General features: G+C 35.3%; 2 protein-coding genes across 2 annotated transcripts; both read left to right on the top strand.

The window, feature by feature from the left end:
- Nucleotides 1-5,141: 5,141 nt before the first annotated feature.
- Nucleotides 5,142-8,077, top strand: LOC121251141 (mitochondrial inner membrane protease ATP23). Its single transcript, XM_041150477.1, has 5 exons — nt 5,142-5,334; nt 5,518-5,639; nt 6,037-6,174; nt 6,266-6,349; nt 7,638-8,077. Exons 1-5 carry the CDS (start codon nt 5,220-5,222, stop codon nt 7,770-7,772), a joined length of 594 nt encoding a protein of 197 aa, XP_041006411.1. The 5' UTR covers nt 5,142-5,219; the 3' UTR covers nt 7,773-8,077.
- A 2,868-nt stretch (nt 8,078-10,945) lies between these two features.
- Nucleotides 10,946-14,164, top strand: LOC121251138 (glycerol-3-phosphate dehydrogenase [NAD(+)]-like). The gene is made up of 11 exons (XM_041150473.1): nt 10,946-11,295; nt 11,528-11,604; nt 11,690-11,762; nt 11,892-12,109; nt 12,209-12,316; nt 12,590-12,653; nt 12,737-12,774; nt 12,871-12,991; nt 13,069-13,123; nt 13,205-13,253; nt 13,602-14,164. The coding sequence occupies exons 1-11, from the start codon at nt 11,016-11,018 to the stop codon at nt 13,785-13,787; spliced, it is 1,269 nt and encodes a 422-aa protein (XP_041006407.1). The 5' UTR covers nt 10,946-11,015; the 3' UTR covers nt 13,788-14,164.
- The last annotated feature ends 376 nt before the right edge of the window (nt 14,165-14,540 follow it).

The following is a 14,540-nucleotide window of genomic DNA, read 5'->3' as shown; positions in this document are numbered from 1 at the left end:
TATTACTTGATCTTGCTTATGTTGTCTGTGGGTTCTGTGCGTTCTGTTAGGAGAGATGAAAGATCAGCAAGATGATTCTAAAGATTGCAGTAATTCTCTAAAGATATAAAGAGAATTACACTGCACCAAAGAATGAGGGGAGACGTTAGAGATGAAAGGGAATATATAGGGTTAGGGGAATGAGGAAAATTAGGGAAATGTATGGAGGAGGCTTAAGATGGAAGGTGGCTTTCGCATTTCGATTATCGAGATATAGTTGGTTAATTAGTCGGTTATAGGGCAAAGGAGAGGAGAGAGAGGAGGGCTACTGGATGACCGGCCGGATTTGGTGGTCTTGGGGATGATTTGCGCGGGTCTTTTGTTTCGAGAGAGTGCCAAACTTGGGTTTTGTATCACAGCCGAAATAGATACTCCAGTTGTAAGTTAATTTGATCATTATACATCATCATCATCCTATCTGATTAACATGTACGTACGTACAGAAATTAAACAGTATTCGATCTAGTAATTTTGATCTTAAGAATATATATACACATGACACACATAAAGATATTATATATTAACGTTCGATGGGGGATCAATTTATAAGACTAGGTTTGGATGTCGAGATCACTTTAACCCGTATCAAATCAATCATTAATGTAACTTACTATTTTTTCAGCTTTTTATAAAAAGTTTAAATCTATCTCAACATACTTTATACATTTAAACACGTCTCAATGAGACCCACAAAATATTACTATTCACAGAAATTCAGATTATCTGAGATCACCTCAACATCTAAATGCAAGCTGTGTTTGGCTGTTGGATCCAACTCAACTCATCTCAAACCAATTATTGATGAGACCCACTACTTTTTCTTAAACTCATCTCAACTTAAAAAAGTTAAACTTATCTCAAATGGAACTTACAAAATACTACTATTCACAATTCAACCCATCTCAACATCCAAATGCAGCCTTAAAGTAATTATAGTAGTTACTATATAACCTTAATTATAACTTATATATATAAATATATATATTTATATCAAAAATTTCATGTGAAGTTACTTTTGCGTACTTCTTACGAACTCCACTTATAATGTGATTGACTGCATTACTTTTTTTAATATAAAATAACTACTTTAGTCAATCACATCAATGAAGTATATAAGAAATACACAAAAATGATTGTATATAACATATCTGTATATGTATAGATCATCAAGGATTACATGTTTGAAAGGAAGTACTACCAATTAGGTTCGTTAATTGATCATTAATTGATTCATTAATAATCACGATCTCAAACCCTACTACTCATAAATATCTCTATATATATAAAGAGCTTATCAAACGGATTTTTCTTGTTTCCATTAACTTTCCGTTAAGCCTCCGTTTGTGTCCATTTGTATTCCATTATAATAACTTTAAATCAACAATGAAAACAATGCACATGGATACAATTGTATTTTCCTATACATTTCGTTTGTGGCTATTTTTGTTGTTTCTGTCGATTTGTATTCCATTATTAATATCTTTAAATCTGCTAATAAAACATATTTATTATAATAATAAATCATGGATGCAATTGTATTTTCTTATTCATTATAATAGCAAAACATTATAATAATTTACAATTTGAAAAAACACAGCAACTAAATTTAAATAGCGATTTTCCATTATTGTTCGTGTCCCAGCAACTGAATTTGTGAATACATACATTGGAATGGTAGCTGCAAACAAAGAGAAAATATTTTAGAAATTAGATAACATATTATATTGCATGCAGTATTAAATCTGTGGAGGCAGATTTTAATCATATGTAAGTTATAATATGCAGTATAACTTATCATTTTTAATAATTTACTTTTTATGTTCGTTTGTCTAGGCAGTGATAAATTTGAAATTTATAGTCATATGAGGCAGCCGAATGGTCAAGTAGTGCAGTAGTCAGGTTCAATGTTTGAACACCAAGAGACATATTTCATAGCAATCCTAGAGGCATTAAACTGTGTTTAAGAAAACCCTTTTATTACTTTCAGTTTATTCGTGCTAAGGTTTGAAAAGTGACTTGATACCTTCTATTACCTTCTTTCTCAAATAACCATTCTATTACAAGTAGTGCAGTGGTGCTACGGTTTCAATGAAGATTGAAAAGTGAGTATAACTGCCTTCTGTGTTTATAGTATAAGCTTATTTATGCATTACATATGTTTGTTCATATTTATAAGAAATGAAAAAAACTGATACCATAAAACCTAAAAAATCATAAAACTTATTAAAAAAATTCAACTCAATTCAGAAAACTCAATTCAGAAAATTTATTCGTGCAACTGCATATTCAGTTTATATTCTATTTCTTTCAGTTTCTTCTACGCTCTGTTTCTCTCAAATCAGGTGTGTGGAACCAGTGCAGTGATCCTGAGGTTTGAAGGAACATTGAAAAGGTCAGTCTAACTGCCTTTTGTGTGTTTATATATATATATATATATATATAGTTTATCTATGTTTTGTGTGTTTATAGTATATATATAGTTTATCTATGCATTACACATGTTTGTTTATATTTGTAAGAAAAATGTAGCAAAAATAATTAGAAAATCAAGTATAAAAACTGAGGAAAAAAAAGTCAAAAATTACCTAGAGAAGGGGGCCATTTTATAGTGATAGACTATACCCAAACACACCATAGAAGGAAAAACAAAAAAATAAAACAACAGAAAGCGAAAGCAAAAATGAAATTTGTAGATCAACGAAAAAGTAAAAAATAAATAAATAAATAAAACCACTCAGATCTGGACACCATGTCTTCAAATATATGAAGACCTGTTCAGATCTATAGAGAAAAAGAAACCATAAATAAACCAACTTTAAAAAAAATAAATATAACGACTCGGATGTGTATGATGAAAAAAAATTAAGAGAGAAAAATGAACATTAACTCTCTTCTAAAGATCTACAGATCTGTAGGAAAATGAAAGAAAAAAAATAGTCAGATCTGAACATGACCTCCTTGAATGTATAAAGATCTGAACAGATCTTCATACTATTAACAAACCTAATAGGAAAGAAAAAAAAAAAGCAACAGAAAAATAGACAACAAACAAAATAAATAAAAGACAACGAATATTGGGGTGAAAGTAAAAAAAGAAAAAAAAATTAGACAGAATCACAAAAAATAAAAATAAAAAAAATCCACCTATTTCTTCATCTACATCCAAACACACCATAGAAGGGAAAATTAACATCTCACACGTCAAGTACTTGATTTACATCTCAAAAAGAAAATTGGAGAAAATGGAAAAAAAAATTGCAACTCTGAGAAAGAAACAATATTAACATCTCACACAATAACATCACAGATTTACATCACCAAAAAAAATTAAAACCACTTAGCTCTTTAGAGAATTGCAAAACAAGATCAAAGAAGTCCTATTTGCACGGAGAGGGAGAGAGCAGAGAGGGAGAGAGAAAGAACGTAGTTAGAGGGAATAGAGGTGTGAGTGAGACTTTGTTGGTGACAGGCTGTCACTGGCTGTGTATCTCAAATGAGCATCATGACGATCTGCAATCTAGATTCTAGAAGATCACTAGAAGCTGGCTGGCTTATCAAGTCATGAGTTCGTATAAGCTAGATATGTGCTCCTGACGTTCACGTTTCAATGTTTATAAAATATACTCTAATATTATTATAAGTAATGGGTAATTATAATAAAGCTCATATACATATATAGTTCGATCCGTCGAGCATGCAATTAATTTCTATGATCGGATAGTTTCAAAACTAATGCAATTAACAAACCTAATAGGATTTAAACAGGATTTTTTATTTCTTTACATCTGAACGTGAAGGAAAAATAGTCGAGAAGCTACTGTTAATGGAATTGAGGGATAAAAACGTAAAATCATGAATTAAAAAAAAAGGGGAAAACTATAAAAGCACAAGCAGAATATAAAAAAGGACGGGGATAAAGCAAAAAAATACCCAAAAAAGAAGGGCAACATTGAAAAATAAACGTGAGATGAAGAACATTGTTACTTTTTGCATTGCCACTTTTATATATAAGATGATATATATTTTTTATAAGTAAAAATTTAAAAATATGACTTTTGAAGGTCACGTGCAAGAAATTAAGTGCAGAAGCAAACTCACACATTGATGTTTCCACAAATAATTTCTGTTCTAATTATTTGTCCCTTGGAAACAATATTTCAATTTTGTTTAGAGAAAGTACCAAAATGTTTTCCCTCCAAGTTTAATTTCAAAATAAAGCACATTTTGTCTTATCTGCTCCATCACATTTTTTCTTGTTTTTTCCTGCACATTTCAAAAATGTTGTAGGGATAGATATTTAGGTATGCAATGATCTATTTTGCTTGTGATGTTTATTTATAAGATCATGTTAAAGCTTCTATTAATGCTCTTTTTTTATAATATATCACAACGTGTAATTATTTATAAATTATATAAATATTATATCGTTATTTAATTAATCAAAACATTACATCTTTATTAATAAAAAATTAATTCTTAACAAAAAATGAATAAATATAAACTAAGCGAATGCGCATTGCACGTTACTTTCACCTAGCTTATATATATGGATGTGTGGGGGGAGTCGGCGGACCAGTAAGGTTTCATGCATCATGTTTTTAAGTCACCAATATTAATGGATTTATCTATTGGGCTAGTTTATTTGGTTTGATTATTTGAGCGGGGTAGTGATGCTACTTGATTATTTGGGTAGTGATACAAATTTAGAACGTATAATAAATCATGTGTAATTTTATAATATATGCATTGAATATTTTAATAATATGTGGTTTGTATAGCTTATATAAATAATTAATATTATTGTTTTATTTATAGGTATCTTTATCTAACGTACTACATGAACATTTATGATATTATGATGATATCTTTAATTAATTTTGAAGAAAAAAAATCAATGAATTAGATAGCTCAAAAAATTAAAAACGATGAATTCTAAAGCAAATTCAACTTTAATTTTCGAAGGCAAAACAATTTTGACATCATGAAAACGACAGAGAAAGTTCGTGCCGTTTAACAGCGTATACTCAATACTGTACAGTAAGGTAACCGTACCCCGCCCCCCAAGCATTTTGAAAGACCCGGACTGAAAATTGACCCGGAAATCACTTTGCGAGGGAGAGCGCTCCTCTGCCAAACTAAAGAGTCAAATACGGCAAACAAGAGCTCCCACACACACAATCATGGCAGAGGAACCCGCCCCGGAATCCGGATCCGGATCCGGAAGCTTCTCCTCCGCCGTCAACGGCGGCAAGTCCATAGAGGAGTGCCAGGACATGATCAGACGAAGTCTCCGAAGTATTGCTCAAGACTTCTCCATTATTTTTTCTAATAGAAAATTAATCTGATACAAATAGTCGGGGTTTAGGGTTTTAGGAATTTATCCCGGTTTCAATTTCTTTCCTTTTTTCCCCTCCTGCTGAATACGAAACATGGATTGGTTGTTTAACGGACTTCGTTTCTTCATTTTTTCTGTGACAGCTCCGATGGTGAAGTTTCTGAGGGAGCATTTGGAGAAAGCTGGGTGTGTGGTTGGGGAAAACTTCATCAAGGCTGTCCATTGCGACAAGCAGATCAGCGGCGGCTACGTTCGTGGCGAAGGGGTATTATTATTTTGTTATAGTTAAAATTTACAACTATAATTGATATTTTCGTATTTCAATGTAATTGGGGTTTAATTGTTTTAGTTCGCTCAAATTATGGTACTGCTTTCTAATGCTAATTTTATGCGTATGGTTTTTAATTTTTTAAAAAAGTATGTCATTTGGTACCCCCCTTACATAGCTATTGATTGGTAATTGACTGGTATCTACTTCATAACCAAAGTAGGTATACAAGGCCAAAATGAAGTTTTATCTTCTCGGATGTGATCTTTCTGAAATTGCTTACATAAAGAGTTCCTTGACAATCCATATTTCGTTCACAAAAAAGTTTATTCTATGCTAATTTTCTGAGTGTGTGGGGGTAATGTGTTGCTATTTTTGTATGGACCTTTTGTAGATTGTGGTGTGTAGTAATCACATGAGCATTCAAGATGAGGTCAATCAAGTGGTGATACATGAGCTAATTCATGCATATGATGACTGTCGTGCTGCAAATTTGGACTGGGCTAATTGTGCTCACCATGCTTGTAGTGAGGTTTGCATTAGTTGTGATGAAATTTTTTAATCCATATAAATTTCTCAGTTTTTATAAAATTAAAAATGCTCGTGTTATCTACATGAAACAGATTCGGGCTGGTCATCTAAGTGGTGATTGCCACTACAAACGGGAGTTGCTGCGGGGTTTTACAAAGATAAGAGGCCATGAACAGGTGAGTTTTTCTGTTTTCATTTTAAACAAGTTCTTTAGAAAGAACCTCCATCTCTACTTTTCTCTTCTCCTGTATCTGATAGCATTGAATATTTGCTTTCCATCACTTTAGCTATATTTTCAATTGTGATTTCTGCAAAGACCAAAACACTCAGTTGTAAGGCAGCAGTGGAACAGAGAGGACATAATCTTTTATTTACATGGGGAGTTAGGTGTTTCAGCATAAATCTCTTGACTTGACATCACCAGTTACAAATGGAAGTATTCCTAACTAACCTTTATGCCACTGGATACAGTATGCTTAATTTTAAGGTATGAGAAGCTTACCAGCTTTGTGGCAGCTCAAAAATTCATATGCCAGGCCCAAGTGCTCATTACCTTACAGGAAGTCAACTGGGTATCATATCTAAATTAGGGCATGTGAGGGTGCTCCAAGGAAACTGATTCAACTTTTGGTTAGATCCAACACCAGAGTATTTGGTGTACCTGTGAAGGATGTTTCATTATTAAAGTCATATATTCTTCGAGGACTCTAACTTTATAATATTAGAACCAGAGGTGGAATTTTATAGTTTATTACCATCCCTAGCAAGGCAGTAGTTACTGTTATGGCTCTATTTGAAATATTGGGTTTCAATACACACCCTAGCAAGGCAGTGGTTTTTTTATGGCCCACCTTTTGATATGGGGTTTCAATCATTCTGTTAGATGAAGAATTCAGCAATGAAGGTTTTAAATACCTCCTTGCTTCAGAGAATAACTTAGGCTGATTGAAAGTAACCTGCATTACTCCTGAATACAACAATAAGAAGAATTTTTCCTCATGTTATTGGTATAACCTAAGTGAGATCTTTGCTCTCAACCTAAAGGAAATTAAAGTATCTTAACCATATGCCCTGAATACTGTTGAGGACCTAGAAGTACATTCTTATAATTCCCTTGTGTATGCATTGTGCACATGTATATATATTATGTACTAAGTTCTTGTTTTATTTAAGTTTTCACTGTTTTGTATTATCAACCATGCTTCACCAATTGATGTGATCCGTTTTCTTTAGAAGTAGAGAAAAGGCAGGTCTTTTATAGGGGGAAACTAGGAGTGCATACCGTCTAGAGTTTTTTTTTTTTTTTGGGTGAGCAAAGGGGATAAACCGTATAGGATTATTTCATGCACAGTTAATCTTTGTCTACTTGCACAATACATGCCATACACTATGTACTATAGCATATTTTAGGCATTCTTTTACATGTAATTAGCATGGTTGTGGGTTTCATTTTGAATTTTGAAGGACTGTGTGCGAAGAAGAGTCATGAAATCAGTAATTGCTAATCCATACTGCTCAGAAGCAGCTGCAAAGGATGCCATGGAAGCTGTCTGGGATGTTTGCTACAATGATACGCAGCCCTTTGACAGAGCTCCCTGAAACTTGCCAATCGCTATTTGCCGATGCCGCACCAACTGTCCCTTCCAGTTTTCTTTTAGGAATGATGTTGTTCCAGACACTGACTTCGAAGGGAGTAGTATGCCCTTATTTTTTGAGTTGATATGACATTAGTCAATCAGAAAGTTCATTTGATTTAATGGCTTTTTTCCCATCCTCTTAGATATAACTGGAGGAAGCGAATTTTACAATTTTTGAACGTTACGCATTGTACACGAATGATTGATGTTTGTCGTAATGACAAATTCAAAAATAAGAATCCAGTGACAAATATGTTTTAATGCTGATGGAATGCTTCTGTCATGCAAATGATGCATGTTATGATGATTGGGATGTGCATGTTTCAGTGCTTGTTGGAGTGACAGCTGCCTCTGCTGTGGTTGCTGGGTAAGTCATAATTCATATAAAAGAAGGTTGACTAATCTTTGGCAAGAGGAGACAAATTCAGTTAATGAAAATGTCGGGCAACAATGAAGTTCTTCCAACTTCACATAAATGGTTCTGTTGTACCATTGAGGTTCCAAAAAAAGAGCTTCAGGCAGAAATACTATGATGGCTCAATAGGCATAATTGCAGCAGCTTCAATAATCTGCTGGCCTTTTCTTCATGTGTGCTAGTTTGCATTTGTGAGGTTGCCAATCGAACCATCTAGCTGATTGATTGGATGACTGGCTGAGCCCAGTCTTCAGTCTTCTGAATGGTACACTTTATTTCAAGAATGTGGACCAAGTGGCAATATCCATCTATTTTTGTACGGCTTGATAGTTTATACTTGTAGAAAGAACAAAAAGAAACCCCAACTAAGCCTCTAAGATTCTTCTTTTTAAATTAGCTAGATTCATCTATTCATTATTTAAGTGCATATTTCTTTTTCTTTTATTTATTTTATTTTTACATCAGTGGGCCCTTTACTAGTCTTATCATCTTCATAAAAGGTGGCCAGAGTAAGAAGTTTTGCATAGCATATAGGGAGTTGGGAGGGAATAGTATGGCAAAAGATTAACATGAAGGTAGGGTTTGTGCTTAAGATGATAATTTGCCTCTTCTTTCTTGGTCAATGCCACTCGATTGCTGCCTTACCACATCTTTCAGGTAGAAACAGATTGCTCTTATTGTGTTGTTTTTACGATTTTATTTGCATTTTTGCTTGGAACAACATTTGTTGGTTTGCAGGTGTTAAGGGGTTACCGGATTACCGGCTGAAAATGGAAAGGAAACAAATAAATGAGCAGGAACCGGTGCCTCAGTGGTGGTCTGAGGATTATTCTCTACCTCACAGGCGGCGGCCTGTGCACAATAAGCTGGACCCCTGAGTGAGGCTTCCCTCTCTTTTCCTCTGCTGAGATCTCTGTTTGTAATTGTAGTGAGTAGCTACTTAGTTGTTAGTTTTATATCTTTTGGTACTGGCTTGAGACATGATTTGAGTAAGTGGCAACTCTACTTATGTTAGCACAACTATGAGTAAAGCAATCGGTGAAAATTCCAGATGGTGGCAATTTCAATTGCTCTCAGTTCTGGGCGATTGAATGCATTCAATGCTCATGAGAAGATTATTCTAGTTTGCAGTTCGGCGAAACTTGTACATGAAATCTTTGGTTTGCTGAAATCTGAGGTGTGGTCTTTGATTGCTAACCTCAAGCACACCCATGAAGATTGAAGCAGCCAAAGCTCTCACAGGCCTTGTCTAGAGCTGGGATATTGGATATAGATACTGAACTTATTAGAATAACCTTTTGATCTTCTCTAATGCATAAACATGATGCTGGATAGTTAAAAATGGGTAATACGGGTCCAGATTGCATCATTTTCGCACAGTATATTGTTGTCAATTCTCTTGACTTGAAAGCCAGTATACGACCAGCTAATTTCATTATTCAAATCTTGCATCATTCAATTTGACTAAGCTTGAGGCTAGATGTTGCAAGTCTCATTCACTAGTATACTTTAGTACCTAAAACCTATTTGTTAATTTAACCGACAAATGCGGAAAGAGGGAAATGTACTTACTACTTTATATGAGCACCATTATGGAATTTGCTTGAGCAATAAAGCAAATGGGAGTGAAACTGATCTCTCGTTCTCCTTCCGGGCACAGTGGCTTGGCTGCACAGGGATAAACAGTTGTATGTGGGTTGCCCATGTTCCAAAAGCCACGGTGCAGATTGGAATTGCATTACTTTTTTGTGGTACCAAATGCCATGCTTAATTATAATAGAACATCTCCTTTGGACGGTCTTTTATAATCTTTTACTGCTCTATTACCTATGTTGTCGCTGAATATATGTTAAAATAATCTTCAACCTTTCAACTTGCTGAAGTGAAAAGGCGCCACGTTTGGGACTCTGGGAGGAAAATTTCTTTTCATGGATCCAGCCATGTGCAGCTGAGCACAAAGGTGTACCAGAAACATAAGTATTTTTTGGGATGGAATGCAACTAAATTATAGAGCATGTTGTTGTACATAGACATCATAGGAATGCTGATCCACTACAGGTCGTCTTTTTTTTTTTTGGGGGGCTCGAGGCATGTCCTTTTTTTCAAAGAATAATGTTATTCATTATTCATTTTTTAGGAGATTATTTATTATATTTTATTTATAAATCTATCCTTTAATGCTAAATATATTATCCAAAGAGAAAGAGACAGCAGACATATCAGCTAAATCCTTTTTCGATTGACACTTTGACCACACACCACCTGCTCTGCTCATTGCCTCATTCATTCATCACAAATGTCAAATTTAAGAGCTTCGTACACCTCTCGACGGAAAATAAAAGGGAGAATGAGCTCACGCCATGCCAACAGCCTTATTTATTCCCAATCTTTTTTAAAGTGAGAGAATCTGAATCTATCAACTTCCCTTGCACCTTTCCAATTCTGTAATCCGTGTGTACGGACCCTTGTAACTACACTAAAATCATTATAATTGCAGTGTTATACTAAACCAACAATGAGTAATGATACAAGCAAGATGTCAGTACGTACGATTATGTAAGTAAAATTATAATTCTAGATAGCATTTTATGAACAGTAATTTGATTGTAGCTCAGCTGATATTTTCCATGTTTAGTTTTAGTTCATGACCGTTTAAAAAAAAAAAAAAAAAAGGAGAGGGAGGGAGACACCTCCCGTAAGAGACAGAGACACAAAAACGTGGATGAGATCGCCAAGATTTAACATGACGCGCATTGTTTTTCACGAAGCGTGTATGGCTTCTCCGCCCCAATGACTCCCTCTTCTCCTCTTAGACTCGCTCTTCGCCTTCATCATTCTATCTCTCTTCCGCGCTTCCACCTATCATTCTCATCTCTCTCTAGCTCCATGTCTCCAGCAATGGAACCCCAAGAACGACCACAAGTGGAAGCATCTGCGCCACGCAGCAACGACTTCTCCAGCGATGGGGTTGCTCACAAATCCAAAGTCACCGTCGTCGGTAGCGGAAACTGGGGCAGTGTGGCTGCAAAGCTCCTTGCCTCCAACACCCTTAGGCTCGGCTCTTTCCATGGTATTTGCGCTTTCTCTTTCTTGCTGATTGTTTTTTGTTTTAATATGTTGTTTCGTTTTCTAATAATGCAACGTGCTTCTAAACAATATCGGATAAATGTAATTGGCACTGTGAATTGATTTTCCAAATAGCGTACGACTTGATGTAGAGAATTTTGATTTCTTTTCGTCACCGACCATAAATGGGTGTTTGATGAAATCAAGTTTGAATTTAATTTTCCTATGAAATTCAGATGAAGTGAGGATGTGGGTGTACGAGGAAACATTAACAACTGGTGCGAAGCTCACAGATGTTATCAACAGTATCAATGTAAATAAATCACATGACCTGCATGACGTCAATATCATCTGTGTTTCAGTATTTCTCGATTGAAATATTTTAGTTTCTTTAACAGGAAAATGTTAAATATCTCCCTGGTGTTAAGCTCGGAAAAAATGTTGTTGCGGATCCAGACCTTGAAAATGCAGGTACGATGAGTTTGTTGCTTTTTACAGTGTCGTATTTTACGATAATGTCATATTCATTAACGTCTACAGTTTGATTTTTGGTTTTCGATTGATCACCTGGTTTGTTGTTCGGATGGGGGCATTATACAGTGAAGGATGCGAACATGTTGGTTTTTGTCACACCGCATCAATTTATGGAGGGAATATGTAGGAAGCTTGTTGGGAAAATAAAGGGTAATGTGGAGGCTATTTCCCTTATAAAAGGAATGGAGGTCAAAATGGAAGGCCCCTGCATGATCTCTTCTCTCATCTCCCAGCAATTGGGGATTAATTGTTGTGTCCTAATGGGGGCCAACATCGCCAACGAGGTAATTAATGAAGTTATCAATAACTCTTCATGGGATTCAAAGTTCACATGCCATTTCATTGGTCATCGGCTTTTCCTGAAACTAGAGGCTACTATGCAGATTGCGATGGAGAAGTTCAGCGAAGCAACAGTTGGATACAGAGAGAACAGGCAGATTGCAGATAAATGGGTTCAACTGTTTAGTACTCCCTATTTCCTGGTCACAGCTGTGAGTGCAATAGACACACTGTTCAGTCAATAAGCATTAAGTTCGTAAATATTTAATAAGGGATATAAAGAACTATAATTTCAATCATTGAAGAAACCTTGACATGAATAAAGGAATTCTCTTTGAATGATCTCTAAGACTAATAGATTATAACATGGCAGAAACATTAAAGTCAAAGTGCCATTTTCTATATCGGGTATGGATAGGTATACATCAATTCAATATCTAAAGCATGCTTTGTTTGTAATTTCTTTATTTTTATTTTATAAATAGGTTCAAGATGTGGAAGGGGTAGAACTATGCGGTACCCTGAAAAATGTTGTGGCCTTAGCAGCAGGTTAGTATGTAAACATAACTCTTTTGCATTATCCTTTTAACAAATTTAATGAGTAATGGAGAACTTAATCACTTACGGTACAGGTTTTGTGGATGGCCTAGAGATGGGTAATAACACAAAAGTGAGTGAAAACAATACTGACTTATCTAGAAGGTATTTAAGCTAATTCTCATTTGCTTCACCATTCATCTTGGCTTGCCTGTTTATTTTTGCTTAGGCTGCAATCATGAGAATTGGTCTTAGAGAGATGAAGGCATTTTCCAAGTTGTTGTTTTCATCTGTTAAGGATACCACCTTCTTTGAGAGCTGTGGTGTAGCCGACCTGATTACAACTTGCTGTAAGGAAGCTGATAGATTCCTTTAATTCTCCTTACGGCATAATTTTGCTTTTAATATAACCAAACATGTATGGCAGTGGGCGGAAGAAACAGAAAAGTTGCAGAAGCTTTTGCAAAGAATGGAGGGAAAAGGTTAATCTTGCCATTCTAATGCATAGTGTCATCTTATAATAAAAAATATCTACGTGTGACCCTGTTCTTACTTGGCTGCAGGTCATTTGATGAGCTTGAAGCAGAGATGCTGCAGGGCCAGAAATTACAGGTTTATATTTGAAATTAACCATAATAAAGTGCTGAATTCCTCTGGACTAGGAAGAAAATAAAAATAAATACAAGAGAAAAAGGTTTAATGAGTTGAACACTTGAGCTAGATAATTGTAACATTTTTAGGATTAATGCACTTGAACTAGGTAATTGTAACATTTATAACATGCATAATCTATAGATACTAACAATTAAGCACCTATAAAAAAAGCTACAAGAAGAAGAATGCCAGAGAACAAACAAATTAAGTATAGCTATTTGGATCAGCTTATTAAAAAAGTGTTATTTGGATTGTGAATACTTTCTACTTTTCTTCTACTGATCTATTTTTATTTGTTTCTCAAAGGGTGTCTCAACAGCTAGGGAGGTTTATGAGGTTTTAAGTCACCGTGGATGGCTAGAGTTGTTTCCGCTTTTTGCAACGGTGCATGAGATTTGCATTGGTCATCTTCCACCATCAGCCATAGTAGAACATAGGGAGCGCAGACCCAGATTGTCTCTACTAGATGGCTCTCCCACCCAATACTGCTGACTGTACGTTGTATTCAACAATATATTTCACAAACAGAATTTATAACAGAAGTTTTGTTCAGTTATTCATCAAGCTTGAAACGGTGTGAAACTTGAACAAGCTAAAATATTATGCCGGGGCAACAAAAGGCTTCACTGTTTCAGTTTGGGATCAGAATGTCAAGGAGCTTCAGGCTGTTTCCATTGAAGAGTAGAATTAACCACTTTCAAATTGTCTATCACGTTATCACGTACTTTTTCTTTTCTTTTCTTTTTTCACTGTCTGGTACACGTGAATTGTACTGATTATATGTCATGCAGAATGTGTTGTCACCAAATGTCAAATTCCTCAATGATAATACTATACAAATCATACAATAACAGAAGTGGGATTCATCAGCGTTCTTGATTGAACTCCAACCTTTTAGTGAATAGCTGGATCTTATTAACCAATTCAGGTATTTTTTTCACCAAGTTCACTGACCTGACAGGGAAATTGCACCAAATGAAGCACGAAACGAATAATAGTGGTTTTGGAAGCGCTCGTTGAGGGGGAAGTAAGGGAGGTTGGGGCGTTGGGACAAGGATGCTGTGACCCCAAAAACTAGAGAGTATATTTGAGAAAAGGCAACCCCCCCCGCGGGAAAAAGAAAAAGGTTGGGAAAATTTGTCAATGACTGTTGGTCAGTCTGTCTTGAAGAAGAACGGTTGCTGTCTCAAGGAAGCTCTCGCTGGTTGTCCCGGCTTATTGAGAACCACGATATCCAATTTCTTG

This window comes from Juglans microcarpa x Juglans regia, chromosome 2D, assembly GCF_004785595.1.
Source record: "Juglans microcarpa x Juglans regia isolate MS1-56 chromosome 2D, Jm3101_v1.0, whole genome shotgun sequence".
In the NCBI taxonomy this organism is placed as follows: Eukaryota; Viridiplantae; Streptophyta; class Magnoliopsida; order Fagales; family Juglandaceae; genus Juglans; species Juglans microcarpa x Juglans regia.
This window is presented reverse-complemented; position numbering and strand designations above follow the sequence as displayed.

Excerpts from the sequence above, each read along its gene's own strand:
- LOC121251138 (XM_041150473.1), top strand. The coding sequence starts at position 11,016 with ATGACTCCCTCTTCTCCTCTTAGACTCGCTCTTCGCCTTCATCATTCT. Across the intron at positions 11,763-11,891 it reads TCCAGACCTTGAAAATGCAG|TGAAGGATGCGAACATGTTG; the intron begins GTACGATGAGTT and ends GGCATTATACAG. Across the intron at positions 13,254-13,601 it reads TGCAGGGCCAGAAATTACAG|GGTGTCTCAACAGCTAGGGA; the intron begins GTTTATATTTGA and ends TGTTTCTCAAAG.
- LOC121251141 (XM_041150477.1), top strand. The coding sequence starts at position 5,220 with ATGGCAGAGGAACCCGCCCCGGAATCCGGATCCGGATCCGGAAGCTTC. Across the intron at positions 5,335-5,517 it reads GATCAGACGAAGTCTCCGAA|CTCCGATGGTGAAGTTTCTG; the intron begins GTATTGCTCAAG and ends TTTCTGTGACAG. Across the intron at positions 6,350-7,637 it reads AGATAAGAGGCCATGAACAG|GACTGTGTGCGAAGAAGAGT; the intron begins GTGAGTTTTTCT and ends TGAATTTTGAAG.